Raw genomic sequence first — 19,933 nt, forward strand, 5'->3', positions numbered from 1 at the left:
TAAATTCTGCCACAACACATCGGTACCCTGTACAGGTGTGCTATGCCAGGATTTAGCTGAGTGGAGCGGGCTCCTGCCTTACCCTGCTCTACTCAGCTCAAGGCTCTGTATAGCATATCGGTACAGGAGTAGCAATGTGCTACAGAGGCCCCCTGTGAAATCCGTACACCAGTACAAGAATAATGATTTTAAGACGCAATAGGCACTCAGGACTTTGGGTGCCTATTCGAGCAGGAAATCTGTATTACTGATTAATAAAGTATATTACAAAATATATTTTTAGACTATTTAGAATATTTTAAAGCAAAGTTTGGTTACGCTTTAAGCTTTGCAGCTATGATTCAGCCGTGGACATGTGCACCAATTAAACTTGTACACTGTAGAGACATACATCTGTGCATACATCTATGGCACTGTGGAGCGGTGGGCATGAATGACTAAGGATGTGTAAGACTACTGTCATTAGAAAACACGCTTCCGTCTAGATAATACAACCAGATGCATCCGTTATGAACAGATCCGGTTGTATTATCTTTAAAATAGTAATGAGAGAAAACTGATCCGTCCCATTGACTTGCATTATGGGCCATGCCGGATCCATTTTGTTTCACATCCCATGCCTGACAGAAAACCCCCAGCTTGCTTCCAAACGCAACCAAACTCTGCCACAGTCATAAATAACAAATAGTACAAATCTTGCTATGGGACCCAGGCGCTTCGAGTTGTATATCTGTAATGTAGGATGGTGGAGCTGTATAACTGTGTTCACCCATGAAGCTCTGAGACTATGAAACCTTAGACCTGTCCAGGATCTGTGGACCAGGGTACCTCTAGACCTGTGGGACTGTACAGCATACCTTTTCCCATGGAGCATTACCTAAAAGTAAGTCTCCATACACCAGCTGGGTCTCTACAATGGGAACAAGTTCCAGAACCTCTCTTAACCTCGAACCCAAAAGAGAATGTTTTGTTTGTGTACAGTGAGACGTTTGTTTCTTCACTTTGTAAAGGCAACATGGCCATAAAGTCATTAGTTCTTACTTATTCCTATCGCTTTTCTTGAATGGTCAGTTTATGGGCCCCAAACCCATTTAAATGAAAACTAAGCAAATATAGCATTAAACATTTCTTGCAGAATGCCAAAAACTCTTTACTATCACAAGAACAATGTAAACAATGAAAATCAGATATCATATAGTACATTGGGCGAACATTGACTTATCGGATAGCTACCATGTAACAAACTTAGAACCAGCCCTGGACCTCACATGGATCTAGAGATCTCCCCATTCATTGCTCCAACTGCTCTGCTAGATTTATTTCAAGGTGGCAACTCAAGGGGCTTGTCCTTTCTGCTGCAGCTGGTGCCAGTTGAAGGATGGAACTGAACATGTGCTTCCATCTCAGTGACCTGGACGTATAATATTTAAAGAAGAGCAAACAGCAGGTGGCGCTATACAGATACGATTCAGTGAATAACTCAGTGGCTATACTACATTTTTAATTACATGCAATTACAAAAGTATTTAGATCTAGGTGCTGGTTTGCAAAATGTAAAATATTTTTCATGGGACAATCCCTTTAAGCAGATTGTAAAATGTATCTGAGCTGAGGTTTTACATGGGATTGTAGGTAACCTCAGCGGTAGACAAACCGCATGTGCAAGTGGTAAGGGGTGCCCACTGCCACCTTAAAAGCAGCTTCTACTATCTAATAAGTTTCATGGCTCATAGTAAATCGTGGATTATAAGAGAGACATACAGTAAGAGGGTTATTTATGATGAGCTATTGGGGAGTGAGGGCCCTATGCTGGGTATGTCTGACAGTGGAACAACTACCTATCACAATTAGTGTTGAGCGAAGCGCGCTTTGGGTTCAAGATCCGAAGTCGCTTTGTTCAAAACTTCACTTGAAGGCTGTACGGAGAACCGAGCCGATGTGAAATTTCTTAAGAACTTTGGGCTTTGATTATACAACTTTAAAACCATTTTTAATCAGCAATCCGTAGTCGGCTTTGTTACCGACTGGTACCTCGGTACCGAAGCCGACTTTGGATTGCTGTTTTAAAGTTGTACAATCAAAGCCCGAAGTTCTGACCTATGGACTTAGCGAATTTCACCTCGGCACGGCCCATACATTTGAATGCTGTAAGGAGATGGATCTCCTTACAGCACGCGCTTCGTGCAACACTAATCACAATGCACAAGGCTATCTACAAAATGTCAAATTGCAGATCCCGCTATGCTACAGCTATATACGGTATTTGATCATTATAACTACTAGAAATTGATGGCTGCGGTGAAACCTATTACAACAAGCAGCAATTTCCGTTATTCAAGAATCAAGTAATGAGTCCTGGTCCACAATAGCCCTTTGCTACCGGTTTAATCCATAGCACATGCAGTTGACCTATGAACACAGAAAGTTTGTTGTACGTGGAAGTAACAGTTGCTGCGGTCCAGAAGGGGCAGCTGTTGTGCAGCTTGTTAGGAAATAAAGGGAAATCTGATCGTTTAATCTTTTCTGTTTTTCTCAGACATAGTTTGTAAATGGCAACTGTTCCAGTCTGCTGTGTTCTACGTATTAAGTAGATATTCGGACTTTCAAGCAAACACTTCAGTGTGTGACTAATACAACCCTTCTACTGACAGGGAACAAATGCGGCACAGCTTAATATGAGCCGGGCAGTGCCAAGTGTATGTGCGCCTTCCCAAAAATCAAACACAGTAGAAGCATTTTACTCCTTTGGATGGAGCAGAACTGGAGGGGAGGCTGATGGGGCATGTGTGGTGGGCACCTGGGGGGAGCAAAAAGCCAGTTCAGATACAGGAACTGAACAACAAAGTGAATCATTGTTTCGGATTCTGGGGTCTGGGATTTGAATTTGCCCAGGGCCACAATAACATGGAGTACGTATGTTCTCCCTGAGTTTACGTTGGTTTTCTAAGGATACTCTGGTTTTCTGCCAGTAATCGACTGATTGGCCGACCATTAAATGGTTCTTAGCTTAGGGACATTACATAATAAGTGCCACTGGGGACAAGAACTAATTCATTTTACAGTGGTGTGAAATATGATGGCACTATGATAAAGGGACTTTCTGGGACTACAGTACTCATGGCCTTGACTCAGTGGGGGTCCAACTCTAGGTACCACTGCCAATCAGGTCACTCAAGGGGCCACTGGGGTCCAGTCATCACAGTGTCCTCCTCATTGTTTACAAGGCACAGCGCCATACTATTAGTAGTGGTTGTGTCTGGTACTGCAGCTCAATCAGCAGATTAGCAGGGGTGCGTGATTCAGATCCCTACCAATCTGATATCCCATGGGCAGACTATCCATATTATAGCTCTGGGAAAACTCTTTAATAATGCATACAGCTAGTAACAATAATTAATATTGTGCTAGGGTTTACAACTGCAGCATTTAATTAAGAATTCATTTGAGAATGTAAAACACAGCCAGATAATAATAATAATAATAATAATAATAATAATAATAATAATAATAAAGAACAGATTTAATGAGCCAGTCTCTGATATAAGTAATGGTTATGTATTTCACCATTACACATGCCTGCATTTTCCCATTCACCATCTCTATGGGCACCCCGCGAGATCTTCACCTACAGCAAACTGTAGTACTTCCCTACTACTACTACTAGTGAGATGCCTTCAGATACTGCCCAATTCATACATGCATGTCTAATGTGTAGACACTGGGTTAAACTATACTGCCTTTTATAGAGCTGTTATTAATATTCACTATAGTATTCATGTATTACTACTAACAGGCAGGTGAATGCTATACTATTAATGTGTGCCGCCATGCATCAGCCTGGATGATGAGTGCCATCTACATGGCTTCCAGCGCTCTGACATTCTGTATGTAGCAGCCATAAGGAAAGAAGAGTTTAAGTGACTGCATCCATGCTGGAGAACATTATTCATATCTTTATGGGCGCTTCCAATACATACAGCTACATTTTGACCCACAAAGGGGGGGGGGTCCTTGTCCAGTCTGCTTGACTTACACCCATGTGCAGATTGAATGGATACTGTACGTTTGGAAAGCGCCAATAAAGATGAGTTATGTTCTTCTGTTTGGAAGCTGTCATTTACACCCCTCCTCCATACTGGATATCTGGAGTGGGATTTCTGGACATCTGACTGGGCGTCTGCCATGGACTTTCAAGTTCTAGCAAAGTGAATGCCTATTGCTCTGTACTGGAATCAATGACGCTTCAAATAAATAAATAAATAAATAGTAATAATACTGTGGTACCTCTAAAAGGATCGGGCAGTTCAAATCCAATATGTCCGACTTTGATCCTTTTTTTCCCTGACATTAGCTGGAACTGCAACTGCAAGTGACAACTGATCGGTGGGGGTGGCAGGTGACCCCTACCGTTCAGATATCGATGACATGGATACGTCCTGTGGATATCTATAACCAGGAAAATCCCTTTAAGCTCCTAGAATACCCCTTCAAAGATGTACTAGATGGATGCTAACACTGTACAGTGTACTCGACGAAGCAGCCGAATCAAATTTTTTTATACTTCGCTTATCGCTACTGAAAACATCTGGTTTGGCGCCGCCTGCAGCCAATCAGTGGTCACAGCGGTGACTGGATCCTCTTGCTTTATTTGACCATTTGCTGAAGCATCACAGGCCAGGAGGAGAAGACCCGGGGAGCCAGTGCTGGGGAGCAGGTAAGTAAGCTTCCCTTAAGGGTCCATTCACACAACCATATGTGTTTTGCGGATCCAAGGATCCACAAAACAAGGACACCGACAATATGCGTTCCGCATTTTGCGAACCGCACATCGCCGGCACTAAATAGAAAATGCCTAATCTTGTCCGCAATTGCGGACAAGAATAGGACATGTTCTATTTTTTTCGGGAACGGAATTGCGGACCCAGAAATGCGGATCTGCATTTCCGGATCCGGGCTGCAGATCATGCGGCCCCATAGAAATGAATGGGTCCGCAATTCCGTTCCGCAAAATGCGGAAGAGAATTGTGGACGTGTGAATGGAGCCTTATATGTCCTGCTAAGTGGGGAGGGGGTTGCCAAACCCTAAACTACTAGCGCTTTCAACAGACACCCAGCACAGTTTATTAGAGTGGAGGCTTGATGTCTACTTCTGCTTGTCCAGCCACCCATCACATTAAGTGGAAGCTTTCAACCACTGGAAGTGTTTTATGGCCAAAAGCAAAGCCATTACCTATATCATCTCTGACCAGATCTTAGCAGACTACACTATATACATACATAGCTTGATGTGGTTGGACAGACCTTCTGTCAGTGAATGGGAGGATGCCCATAAGAAGCCACAGAAGATAACATGGGTGATATTTTCATGTCTTGAATGAAGAATCATTGTGTGGACTCCTTTGTCGTATGGCCTGTACTGTAGGAAGATGCAGTTGAGCCAGAGAGAATACGCTTCTGATTTAAAGAGGCTTTGGAGGCATTAGCTGTGATCTGTCATTCTTCAAAGACACCTGCAGCCTTTGAATTGCCTGGTTTTGCATTGGTTTTAGAGAAGCTCTTTATGTATTTCAAGCCAACTGTGAGTCAGGCTTTTAAGAAATTGCTGGTACACATTCCAGTTACCGGGATGAAACAAACATGAAGGGGGATCAATGGAGACAAAGCAAACATCAGCTTTATTTCATGACTTTAATAACGGTGACACTATACTATGTATTTATTGATGTCATGTTTCATGGGAATAAAAAGAAAATCAATGATATTAAGATGTCAAAGTGCATATGTAGCTCAAATCCAGCTTCTGCTATGTATAAGCTTGTAGGGCTCCATATTTCCAGCATCCAGGGTAAAAAGAATTCATTTAATTTACTTGCATCATTGTGCCAAATAACAAACTCAGCTCTGCTACATCTGACTTTGTTACATGTATAGAGTATAGTGCCAAAAGAGAATCTATTCATTCAGAGGCATGCCCTGCAGCTCCTAAGCAGTGGCAGATTAGGTTCTGTGCTAGCATTGACAACTGGGTCAAATTCCCCTTGTCAAAGCGCTGTGTCCATGCGCACTGAAGGGAGTAGCGATGCCCAGTTGTGAATTAAGCCTGGAATACACGCAACCTTTGTGCGGAATGTAATCATTTAGTTTAACTGATATTTCAGAAGGGGGAACAACTGATTTATAAATCCAGTGACTCACAGGTGAGATCTTCTTTCCTTTTCTTCTTTATCTGACCCAGACCACCATGCCGATTTGTCCAGATGACTGCAGAGTTCATGCTAAGACATCCTTGGCTCCTCGCTTCTACAGTCATTTTCAACATCTACAGCAACACAAATAAGGTTACTTTCACAGTGTTTACAGGGTCCGGCAGGGGAACAGCCTGTCAGATCCGTACTAACGCTAGCCCATGTGTGCCGCCGGAAATCCGCTCCAGCCCCATTCATTATGTCCTGCCAGAACAGCCTATCGGACCCTGCTAACGCTAATGTGAAAGTAGCCTAAGTTCAGACCCCAGACCCCTGAATAAATACAGGCCCAGGATTAAATACATACACAGATTAAACCCCTAAACAAATACAGATGCAGCAATTTGCGGCAAAAAACAAACAAACCACAATAAAACCGCCTTTTATAATCTGCCACTTAGTCCTGAGCCCTGAGTCAAAATCTATACCAGGGCTCCTTTTAACCACCACAGTTTGTAGGATCAATATACAGTAAATTATTGAAGTATTCTATGGTGACATATACTGATCAATCATTAAAAGGAACCTGTCACCGGGATTTTGTGTATAGAGCTGAAGACATGGGTTGCTAGATGGCCGCTAGCACATCCGCAATACCCAGTCCCCATAGCTCTGTGTGCTTTTATAGTGTAAAAAAACACGATTTGATACATATGCAAATTAACCTGAGATGAGTCCTGTCCCTGACTCATCTCACATACAGGACTCATCTCACGTTAATTTGCATATGTATCAAATCGTGTTTTTTTACACAATAAAAGCACACAGAGCTATGGGGACTGGGTATTGCGGATGTGCTAGCGGTCATCTAGCAACCCGTGTCCTCAGCTCTATACACAAAATCCCTGTGACAGGTTCCCGTTAAGTCTTTTTATAATGCTGCTGTCTTATGTGGCCAAAGGGCATATGGACCCCTCTCCCTATACCCTCTGTGCTACACTGCTATATTAATATCCATCTTACAAAACATCAAGCTCCTGACTTTTCATGGACTATTTGCTGCCGATCAGTTGATCTTAGAATATGAATAATAGGAAACTGGAAAAAAAAGTGAATTTTATTACCTTTTGAAATGGGTCCTTATGGCACCAATGTAATACCTGGTATGGTCATCCTATACTCTACAGCACCTTCATATAGGTTATACTCATAGTATCACAGGCACATTGAAAGAGTTGGCAATAGTGTTTTTTGCTTTAGTAAAGTTGTCCAAACTTGCTGATTCTTTTATGATCAGCCAGCTAATGTTACGACTAAGGACATTGTTGTCCGAAACGCGTAAACTATCGCTTGCTGTATATATTTATCTGCACTTGGATATTTGTTACATGAATAAAGAGCAAAGTGCCGGAACCGTTTTTTCTCTGTTTACAGCCAACTGATGTGTATGGGGGCCTCCCGATAGTCCCAAAACTTGAGTGAGTGAAGGATCAGGCATTGTGAATTTCTCCATTGGCACTGGTTTATTCCCCTCTCCCTGAATGTACATTTATGGAGGAAGAAGAAAATGACATAGAGATAGCCCAAATAAGTACTTGTCCACTATATGGACATGAACATGTATGTGTATGGATGTGTTTATACCGCAACGTAATGCAGGGGCCAGTACTCAACACTAGAGAAGAAGTAGGCAAAGTACATGCATAAATCAGAGTATGGAAGTGAATATCAGACCTGTCTGAGTTGAGCCTTACTAATAAATGTACTGTGCAATTCCTCCCATTATGGTCATAGTCCTGTTTAATTCTACTGGTTTAGGGCTCATGCACATGACCATATATATTTTGCAGTCTGCATGAAACGGATCTGCAAAAAACACGGATGACATCCATGTGCATCCCGTATTTTGCAGAACGGAACAGCTGGCCCTTCATAGAACTGTGCTATCCTTGTCCGTAATGCGGACAATAATAGGACATGTTCTATTTTTTTTGCAGAACGGAAACGGAATGCACACGGAGTAACTTCCATTTTTTTGCGGACTCATTGAAGTGAATGGTTCCGTATACGGTCCGCAAAAAAATGGAACGGAAATAAAATACATTCGTGTACATGAGCCCTTAGGGCTGTTTCACACGAGCGAGTCCATTGCGGGAATCCCGCTCCGTGTGTGAGTGTGATCTTCCGCTCTGGACTTGCAGGAGCGCACAGCATTATCATGATTTATAATGCTATGTGCCACTGCTTGACCTTATTTCTACAGAATCATACTGACAGCTTTATGTCACTATGATTCTGTGGAAAAAAGGCCAAGCAGAGACACATAGCATTATACATCATGATAATGCCGTGCGCTCCTGCAAGTCCAGAGCGGAGGATCACACTCACACACGGAGCGTGATTCCCGCAATCGACTCGCTCGTGTGAAACAGCCCTTATGGTGTCCATGTTGAGTGATACAATGTATGTCACAGACCACTCGGAGCAAGTGGGAGTCTAGAAACAGACTTGTCTTCATTGTCCCTAGAAGTTGTGTGTGTCTTTTTGTCGGCTTTTCTCCACCTGCACAGATCATGTAAAAGAATGAGCAGTGTCACCTGTGTTTGATGTTGGCTAGCTTTGTGCAACTACAAAGTCCAGGTGTCCTAGATCTTCTTAGATCTTAGAATTGTTTGAAAACATAGGAAAACATGAGGGCAGGGTTTACATATATTCAGGTTTTCTGATGCAGCTTTTGAAGCCAAAACCAGGAGTGGATTCAAAAAAGAGGTGAGGTACTATGTGTCCTTTACATACTCTCCCTTTATGATCCACACCTGGTTTGGGCTTCTAAAGCTGCACCAGAGAACCTGAATGTGGGAACCCAGCCAAACCGATCAGTCTTACAACACATCCATGGTTTTTGTAATGACAGTCAGTGGCGTCGTACTCAAACATGCGACATACTGTGACTGCGACAGTCGCACAAAAATCCAATTTGGATGGATTTTTTGTGACTGTCGTGTGGTAGTTGCATCATGTTGCAGTGCGGACACCATTGACTATGATTTTTTAAAAATATTGCGCGATTTTTCAGCGACAAGAAGTTGCACAACACATGTAGCCCTAGTCTTAAAGTTTCTACTGATGACTGTCCAATGTGACAGGTACAATTTTTGTTTTTGCTTTTTTTTTTGTTCTTTCCTTTCTACCTTCCAAAAACCACAACTTAAATTATTTTTTTGTCCACACAGCCATATGAAAGCTTATTTTTTGAAGGACATATTGTATAGGCCCCATTTAATTTACCATTAACGTTTATGCTGCCCTCTCTGTGTACAGCATAAATTACCGTAGTGGCAGGTTTATTTCAGCAGTCTGTCACTGATGTTTTCCACCCTTTAAAATAATCATTATTGAAGGTAACTGTAATTTTGTAATGCATTTTATTTTTATTGCCCCTATCTTCCGTTTTGAGCTGTGATCACATGACCATGTCCATGCCTCGATGTCTTATTTCCTGTGATGTTTTTATGTCCATGGGCATGTCAAAGCAGCAACAGGGGCGGTGATAGGGGAGTGTCCATGTAAATAGCTGGGTGGGAGGATCTGTGAACTAGCTGGGCGTTGTTAGGGGCGGGGCTGTAGCTGTAGTAGAGGAAGTAGAGGTGCATCATGGGTTTGGTTGGATACAGGAACAGGAAGTGCTACATACAGGAAGGAAACAAACCAGAGTGATTTGTGTACATAGAAACATAGAATGTGTCAGCAGATAAGAACCATTTGGCCCATCTAGTCTGCCCAATATACTGAATACTATGAATAGCCCCTGTCCCTATCTTATATGAAGGATGGCCTTATGCCTATCCCATGCATGCTTAAACTCCTTCACTGTATTTGCAGCTACCACTTCTGCAGGAAGGCTATTCCATGCATCCACTACTCTCTCAGTAAAGTAATACTTCCTGATATTACTTTTAAACCTTTGCCCCTCTAATTTAAAACTATGTCCTCTTGTAGCAGTTTTTCTTCTTTTAAATATTCTCTCCTCTTTTACCTTGTTGATTCCCTTTATGTATTTAAAAGTTTCTATCATATCCCCTCTGTCTCGTCTTTCTTTCAAGCTATACATGTTAAGGTCCTTTAATCTTTCCTGGGAAGTTTTATCCTGCAATCCATGTACTAGTTTAGTAGCTCTTCTCTGAACTCTCTCCAAAGTATCAATATCCTTCTGGAGATATGGTCTCCAGTACTGAGCACAATACTCCAAATGAGGTCTCACTGGTGCTCTGTGGTGAAAACAGGTCATGAGAGTCATGAGAGTCCAAACTGAAAAAAAAACATAGGGAAGATGTACATGAGGTAAGCAACTACATGAGCAGATCTATAAAAAAGCCATAGTAATCCCAAAAATGCCCTTTAAGATGCATCTGATTTCAAGAACTTGCATTTTAAAGGGTTCTCAACATTTAAAGGGGTTCTCTGGAAATAATGCCATTTTACCAAGTGCCTATACCTGCTCCCCACCGCCCCAGTCCTACGCGTTGCCTCCGATATCTTCAGGTCCTTGCACTGTCCGATGCTGCATAGACATGATCACATGCTCCACTGCAGCCAATAATTGAAGTCAGCGGTGTGTGACGTCATTATTTTTTGTAGTGATTGTGCGAATTGTCTCTTTCTTTACACTCTGCAAATGTAAGCAAATCTGCCAAAGAAGAGCGCAGTTCAAGACTTACTATGCATTTTCAAGGTCAACTTTTATAAGATGCCAATAAAGGGTTAAAGCAGTGAGCACAAGAGCCCTTGGCAGAGCAGGGTCCTATCAGTCAGCAGGCTTTGCATCCCTTACAGAAGGACGATAGAAGCGACGTTCAGCACCCCCAACTCTGGTTCACGGGGCTGTCTTAACCCTTTATGGGTGCCTGATGGATACCCTAATATAACGTGCTGTAGTCACCCGACAATAAATCTATACGTTTTATTTTAAGTAAATCAGGTCTCCAGACAGTTCTTGCTCAGTGCTGTGCATTTTCACTGAGGACTTGCTCTGCTGGGAAAGAGTGTAAGCTGCTTTTGACATTACAGCGTGGGTGTATATTTTAGCTGCGGTATAAACTATTCCTCCTGCCAAAATCAGGCTCATGCACACAGTGGGGGCAAGCTGTTGGGTAGAATGTCATTGTTTAACTCTACATATTATACACCATATAAGACTTATTAAGAAGTGTTAGAAACAATAAACCTGTTACTATAAGGGCATTTGTCCCATCAGTCAAAGCTTCACTATGTCCCACAGAGAGTCCTTTGTTAGCTGTGAGTGTGACATACATTGAAGTCAATCACCACTAAGTGTTAACACCAGTTGTTGCTTTTTATTTAGATGGTGGTCCCGTAGGTCCCGTACAGCTCCCACCACGGGGACATGAAGCAGACATGCACTCGTAATTAAACTGTCATCCCAGTCTGAGGTCATCATTTACATATAGTGATGGAAACAATGAGAATAACACTTTGAATAAAAACCAAAAAATGTATAAAAAAATTATTTCAGCAGATTAAAATATACTTATTTTACATCCCATGGTTAAAGGGTTTGTAAAAAAAAAAAAAAGAGAAATGGAAAGGGCGTTATACTTACCCTTTTCAAACCCCCTCTCCGCTCTATTGCCACCACTCTGGTCCTTTGTTTACATGGCTGCAGCATTCTCATGCCGTATTCTGATGAGGCCTGTGATTGGCTGGAGCAGTCATGTGCCGTATATTGGATGCCACTGCTGCAGCCAAGAAGTTGATGTCATGGCTACAGCTGTGGGGAGGATCCGAGTGGCAGCGTTGGAGCAGATGTGGTTTGAATTGAATTGAAAGTATAACGTGTTTTATTTGTTTAACCCCTTCCCTGCCACTTACCAATTTTTTTGTCTAACTTGGACAACCTCTTTAAATGGGTGGTCCGGGTGGAGAAAAAAGCATCTATTAAATAGAGCACTACACAGATAATACTGCTGCCGCTGGACTCACCAATTTGGATGTCCATATTCATTTCCATTTCCCCATGTGGAATACATTGAGGGGTGACTGCCAAGACTGACGGTGACTGATGAGTCCTCTCAATAAATTCCAGGGCTGTGGGGGAACGGGCGTGAATATGGACATCGAAATTGCCTGAGGCCAGCAGCAGCAGTATTATCTATGTCGTTATATACTTAAAGGGGTTGTTTGGGTTCAGAGCTGAACCCAGACATATCCCCATTTTCACCCAGGCAGCACCCCTGATATGAGCATTGCCATTGAACTGCGCAGGGCAAAGGCTTTTTTTGGTGATCCGCTGACGTACCAGGCTCTCCATGGGGACTGCTAAGTGGAGGCTTCCATCTAGCAGTGAGCCCGGTGATGTCACCTGCACTAAGGGGCGGGCGTTAGAGCTGCTCTAACCTGTAAAATGACTAGGGCAACGCTGAAGCCCGCCCGTCAGTGCCGGTGACGTCACTGGCAACACTGCTAGGCGGAAGCCTCTGCCTAGCAGTGTAAAAATGTAAGCAAACGAGCCCTTGCCCTGCGCTGTACAGCACAGCGCAAGGGAGAGCATTAGAGCATAAAATGGATGCTCATGTCAGAGGGCCGGAGGGGGGAAAATGGGGATAAGTCCGGGTTAAGCTCTGAACCTAGACAACCCCTTTAATAGGGCTTGGTTAACTTTACAGACTCCCTTTAAGTCAACAAAACTCTGCAATATATCATGTGAGATCCCAATTGCTCTAGAACCCCTAATGGTAATGTAGAAAACAATAGATGCTTCTCCAGCACTGCCATTGTGATCAGCACAGTTTCCTACACCCCGTTCTGCTTGTGTTCCACAGATTATGCACCCCTGCTTTGATGGGTAACTGCAAATATCCTTCTAAAAAGGGTTTTATTGCCACCAAGTTATTTCCCACAGAATAGCATACATAATCCTGTGCATGAAAAAAAGGTGCATTAAATTATAGTGAGCAGATGTTTTGTTAGATTTTGCTGTGGCTGTGAATAAACTGAAAAGAAGTTCTGAGATGTTTCTAATTTGAGCTGTTTGTAGTATGATGGCAGCATGCGGGAACGTGATCTGTAATTTTACCCAGCGGTAAACATAATGACAGACAACACGGCCATGAAACGGCTTCGGCTTCATGAGATTTAGACTTTGCACGTGAAACAATCATTGATGCTGTTGATAATTCCAGTTAGGCCTCATTTTTACGACCGTATTTTCTGTCCACATTTTTTGGGGATCGTACGCGGACCCATTCATTTCTATCGGGCCGCAAAAAATGCAGACAGCACACGGATGTCATTTGTGTGCTGTCTCCATCCATGTTGTGGCTAGACAAGAGTAGGCATTTTGACAATGGGGCCTGTGAAAAATGTGGGATGCATATAGACAGTATCCACATTTTCGGATCGGTGGTTTACGGACCACACAATAGTAAAACGGATACGGTCGTGTGCATGTAGTCTTAATCACCATAAGGGCTGAAAAAATAGCAAAGCCAAGTAAGTGGAGCCAATAGTTCCGTATAACACTGTGGCGCCATATGTGCCTCTGTAATGCACCATACTGTTGCCTAAATACAATGCCTCATCCGTAATTTGGCTGTGTACATAAGACCTTATAGATAGAAATTTTGACTATATTTCTGCTGTGAAGGAATTTAAAATGGGTCTTAATTTACTATATTAAATACTATCAAAGCCCCTGAGCTCGATCGAAAAAGATCTTCCTTCTTTATCAACTATGTGGTGCCAAGAACAGCTCCGTATGGAGAGCTGTAGATAGGGGGGAAATACCCTGTCCTAAGCAAAGGGTTTGTTGCCCCCATCAACCAGCACATGTGGCATATGCCCCCCAGGTACACCCCTGGTTATGACATGATTATATAGAAGACCCCTCTGCTTGATAGCTTCTGCAATTCCAGTCTACTTGACTCTCACTAAGAACAATAGACATGCTTGGCATCCATGTAAATTGGCATCCTGCCATGCTTTGTGGGCAATAACATTAGTGTTTACCCACAGCTAATGGATGATTGATAAAGATATAAGTAGTGGAAACACACTTAAAAGTTCCTTTGCAGGGACTTGCAACATTAGGAGTTGTCCTCCAAACCACTCATCCCCATTAATGAATTAATAGGTGTTTTTCTATCAAAACTAACAGATGGGTTTGAAACGTTTTACAGAAATACGCTCTATGTATGGCTTTTATGTTATAGGCTGTGGGCTACATTTTACTAGAGTTATAGTGAAGTGTCAGCATTTAAATTGGGGAGAGATGGTGGAGATATCTTTAACAACTGGTCAAATACTTCCCTTGTTATCCCACTAAACCCAACACAGCCTTTCTTCTTGGTCCGTATTTTACAAGGGGAACAAGTTAAAAGATGACCTATACTGTCTGACCATAATGCCTCACTTGTAACTGTCTATAAGTTTTCATATGTTGTTCTAATTAACAGATGCCAAATCCTTCCATGACTTGATCCGTGCCCTCACAGGTGACCATTGGTTGAATGTAATGCTATGTAGTTGATAGGTTCTCATTCTTGCTTTGTTACATATTACCATGGGTAATGTCTCCACAGGTCGTTTCATGCAAGAAGATGTTTTCGATATCTCACTGCTATGGGCTGTTTGGATTAGTTTTCTACCAGTGCCTTGGAGTGTCATTCTCTCTCAATCTCGAGGATCCAAATGTGTGTAGCCACTGGGAAAGGTAAGTCTGTATCTAATGGGCAAAACTGATGCCTAACTGATTTGTTAATAAGGGAAACCACAATGCAGTATGATAAATACCAGTTAAAACCTAGTGGAATCTCTGGACATCAATGGGGTCTGTGGTGGTGTCTGCCATTTTCAAGGCAAGATTAGATCCAAACATAGCTACTGATGTAGATGTTAGCATAGCTTTCAATGCCCCTACACCAAGCTTTCACGAGCTAGGGGCTTCCCAGACCTGGAAGCACTTTTTATGGGTACTTCCATCGTAATTCACTTGGTCTATGCATTATTATTTAGTGTCATTATTCTCAATGCTTTATGAATATTTATAGGATGTAGATATCATTAATCAGAATCACTTCAGCAGCAATAACATCAATTGAAAAGGTTCATTTCTCTCTATATAAATAAAGGAGTAGTAAGACTTTGCAAAGCATACAACGTAAGACAAATTCCCAGTAGAGAATGTCAGTTTTCCCAGTTTAAGGGAACGGGTTTCTGGCTATTTCAACTGTAATTTTCACTACCCTGTGGCCTACACTGATGACTTGGAGAAGTTTATTTGATATGTCTACATTGTGATTCATTGCTATCGTTTCCATTGACTGAATATACAGACTGGGAATTAAGTTGATTCTGTGACAATAGTCAGTCGGCACTGTAATATACCTGCTGGTCGGTGCACGTGTCCCAGGGTTGGCCTAGGCATATGTGACGATAAAAAAGCAACTTTACAAGCTACAGAGTGCCGGTCTTTTCCTATCATTGTTGAATTTGGGATGCCAACCCTGGGACACATGCACATATGGGGATATGGAGGATTTCCTGCCACTAACAAGGCGCTAAATATATTCTATTTGCTGTACATCTTTTCACAGTTATTCTGTAACAGTTCAGGAATCGTATGCACATCCATATGACCAAGTCTATTACACCAGCTGCACAGACATATTGAATTGGTTTAAATGCACAAGACACAGGTGAGTCATTCATTGATGTGACCTCCATTTACTGTATAAAAGATTCAATCCTGCCTAACATATACCGTATATCATCTACGTACTATATATTATTTTATGCATTAAAGGGGTTGTCCGGGTTCAGAGCTGAACCCGGCATACCTCCATACCTCCAGGCAGCCCCCCTGACTTGAGCATCGGAGCAGTTCATGCTCCGATGCTCTCCTTTGCCCTGCGCTAAATCGCGCAGGGCAAAGGCATTTTCAAGAGTTCCGGTGACGTACCGGGCTCTCCATGGGGCTGCCAGGAAGCCTGATGATGTCACCGGCACTGATGGGCAGGCTTTAGCGCTGCCCAAGCCAGTAAAATGGCTAGGGCAGCGCTAAAGCACGCCCATCTGAGCCAGTGACGTTACCAAAGCTTCCGCCTGGCAGTGTGTTATTGTAAACCAAAGAGCCTTTGCCCTGTGCGATGTAGCGCAGGGCAAGGGAGCGCATCGGAGCATGAGATGCTCCGATGCCAACATCAGGGGTCCTGCCTGGGTGAAAATAAGGGTATGTCCGGGTTCAGCTCTGAACCCAGACAACCCCTTTAAGTCATCATCCATGTACTATATGTGTAACACTAGAATTTCCCTATTCAATACCTGTTCCTGGGCACATGGTAAATGCAATTTGCCCTGCACTCTTATGAAATGGAGGGTAAGTGGAAGAGTTTTGCTTGAAATATGGGCAGTTTATGTCTTCCCATTAGGGAGCCCCTTAATGTACAATGCCACATGGTCAGGTTTCTGCATGTAGTTTTGGAAGCCAAAACCAGGAGTGAATTCAAAAAAGAGAAGTTGTACCTGTCCAGTATACTTTATCTCTTTTTATGATCCACTCCTGATTTTGGCTTCACGAACTGCATAAACCCGACCATGTGGGCATAACTTTAGGGTAGGTTCACACATTCATTTTTTTGTGATGTTTTCCTGCACTTTTGTGCTTTTAGTGGTGTTTTTCCAACTCCAGATGATAGCTAAAAGTGTATGGGAAATATGAAATGCAGGAGACACAAGTTTATTTGCTACTGTCGTTTTTGTTATAAAAAAGTGGTGTTTCTTGGTGTTTGTCATTTTTTAAAAGACGCAACACATTGAAGAACGTTTGGCATTTTTATATGAAAAAAAAACTGCAGAAAAAAACAAAAGCGGTTCACACCGTAGCTTTAAAAAAGCCATTTAAAAACACCATAAATACTGCATGTTGTATTGAAAGTAAGTGGTATCTATTGAACCTTTTGAGTGAACAAAAAAAAAATGTCAGAGCAAAATCATGTGTGTAGCTGCCCTAAGTTCACTCTCCCTTCACCATTTCAGCATAGTGAAGCATTAAGGGCACAGATACAAATTAAGAATTAAAAGGGTTGTCCCATCTCATACATCGCTAGGATATGCCCCCAATGTCTGATAGGTGCAGGTACCACCGCTGGGACCCACACCTATCTTTATAACAAGGCCTGTAAAATGAAGGAGGAAGTACCATGCTTGCGAAGCCAGCCTCCATTAATTTCTATGGGAGTGCCGAAAATAACCGAGCGCTGTCTTGGCTATTTCCATCAGCCCCATAGAAGTGAATGGAGCAATGGCCGCACTTGTGCGGTGTGCTTCTCATTAATTTAATTTCAATGGTGCGCCCTCCTTCACTTTGCTGGCTCCATACTAAAAATAGGTTCAGGTCCCAAAGACAGGATTCGCACCTGTCAGACATTGGGGGCATTTGCTAGTGATATGCCCCCAATGTATCACATGGGACAACCCTTTCAAGGACGCACCTGCTCTAAGTGGTTATGTGTTTGATGGTAACCAATGTAGATAAGAACTCTATTTTAATTTTTACTATAGCGAACCCCTCTTGTCTATGTATGATCCTGTTCTGGCTAGTGCATATATGGTAGCTCTTTGGCCTGAAGTGTAAATGCAAGGTTAGCTGTTACCATATTCCACACATTTGGTGGATGTATATATCACCTGCTTTTAATCTGTGACCTTGGCCGTCCCCGTGACTTGTGCTCCTGTGTTCAATAAGGCTCCATGCCTGTCCTAGTAAAATAAAAGGAAATTAGTACTCCATTTATAACATCAACCGTTATGCTTGGCCACTAAGTGGATTAGACTAGAAGTCTATGAAACTGGGGCTTGCAGATGGTGTACCAGACCTAAAGTGGTGACAACCCCAGAAGCTAGGGTCAGCAAGTGAGAGCTCAGGGGAACAACATTTGAGAATCCCTATATTGTAGTAAGCTGAGTACAATGTGCTCCTTGGTGTAGTACAATGTACCAACTACATAGTGCAGAGGTGTCTTTTGTGCATAAAATATACCTTTGCCTCTTTCTTTGATAAATATTTCATTAAATGTGTTAAGGGGGGTTCATATGTTTTGCAGCATTTTTAGTGCCATATTTAACAGCTTTTTTATATATATTTAAAAAAAAAAACACCATAGCTAGATGTTACCTTAAAGTCTATAGCAAATTATTGAAAGGTCTGTAGACACAGCAATAGCTTAAATCATAGTGCATACAAAGGAGCCCTAATAACAGTAATCATCTAGCACACTAGGCAGCACACCCACTTTATTGGGGTTGTTTTACTTAAATTTCTAATTTATTATCTACATTGAATTATTTGCACACTCATGTCACCTGCACCACAAAAAGATCTCCAGAAACTGCCCTTTTCTTAAGGCCCCTTTAAGTGGCCCAATGTAGCTAGCGATTGTCAGGAAGAAAGCGTTCCTTCCTGACAATCGCTTGCTGGTCAGTGGAGGAGAAACCTGCATTTACATGCAGTGATCTTCTCCACAGTATAGGGAGAAGCGATCACTAATACCATCGCCCGTCCCCATACAGAATCATTACTTGCCGGCAGCAGACTGCTGTTTAGATGGCACGATTTGCTGCCAGCAAACAATGATTTAGGTGTAATCAGTGGCACCTTTATACAGGCAGATTATCCCTATCGAACGTCCATATTAGCGCTCAATAGTGATAAGATGCCCAAGCATTTACTGTGGAAATGGACAAAACCTTTGCTCTGATTAATTCTCTTCTTGATTCTTGATCTCTTCTGTAACTCATGACTAATCAGTCTTCCCCTCCCCAATCTATCCTGAATGCAGCACACAGGCTTATATTCCTGTCCAACCGCTACACTGCCCTGTGTCAGTCTGGCACTGGTTGCCCATTCACTGTAGATGTCCATTTAAATGGGTTTTCTGAGACTTAAATACTGATGACCTATCCTCTGGATAAGTTATCAGTATCTGATCAGTGGGGGTCCGACATCCAGGACCCCCACCGATCAGCTGTTTGAGAAGTCAGCGGCGCTCGCAGTAGCACAGTGGCCTTCTCGCAGTAGCACCGCGGCCTTCTGGCAGCTTTCCCTAGGCAGAGTGACTACACGTTCATTGGTGACATGGCCTAGGCGCAGCTCAGCCCCATAGAAGTGAATAGGGCTGAGCTGTGATACCAAGCACAGCCGCTATACAATGTACAGTGCTGTGCTTGGTCAGCAGGAAGAAGGCCATGGTGCTCACAGGAGCGCCGGTGCCTTCTCAAAGAGCTGATTGGCGGGGGGCCTGGAGTGTCGGACCCCACCAATCAGATGGTTGTCTTGGAAAATCCCTTTAAACATATATCACTCTCACTCTAAAAGCTGTACACTGCACCATGTCTCTTCCCTTATCTCTGCCTACCACCCTACCTGGCCTCTACATTTTTACCAACAATTTAAGACTAACCTTCTCTATAATCCAAGCCTCCCACTCCCCTCTCCAAGACTTTTCTCATGCTGCACCATTTCTCTAGAATGGCCTACCCTGAGAAATCACATTCATTCTTGATATTCATGGTATTAGGCTTGCCTCAATAACACATCTTTTTAGGCAGACTTACCAAATTTCATACATTGACTCCTGTCCTTTTATCACCATTATTTCTCAGAACCTCATCCATTCATACTCCTTGAACCCTAATGCATTTCATGTCTGTGCATACACAGATGCTGGCTGGTA

General features: G+C 42.6%; 1 protein-coding gene across 1 annotated transcript in view; it reads left to right on the forward strand.

Annotated features, from left to right (window-relative positions):
• Nucleotides 1–19,933, forward strand: part of MEGF10 (multiple EGF like domains 10) — a 114,708-nt gene that overhangs the window by 18,870 nt on the left and 75,905 nt on the right. Inside the window, 2 exon segments of the mRNA XM_040415978.1 lie at nucleotides 14,783–14,913; nucleotides 15,797–15,898. Of these exon segments, the coding sequence (XP_040271912.1) occupies nucleotides 14,801–14,913; nucleotides 15,797–15,898 (215 nt within the window). The 5' untranslated portion in view covers nucleotides 14,783–14,800.

Source organism: Bufo bufo, chromosome 2 (genome assembly GCF_905171765.1).
Source record: "Bufo bufo chromosome 2, aBufBuf1.1, whole genome shotgun sequence".
In the NCBI taxonomy this organism is placed as follows: domain Eukaryota; kingdom Metazoa; phylum Chordata; class Amphibia; order Anura; family Bufonidae; genus Bufo; species Bufo bufo.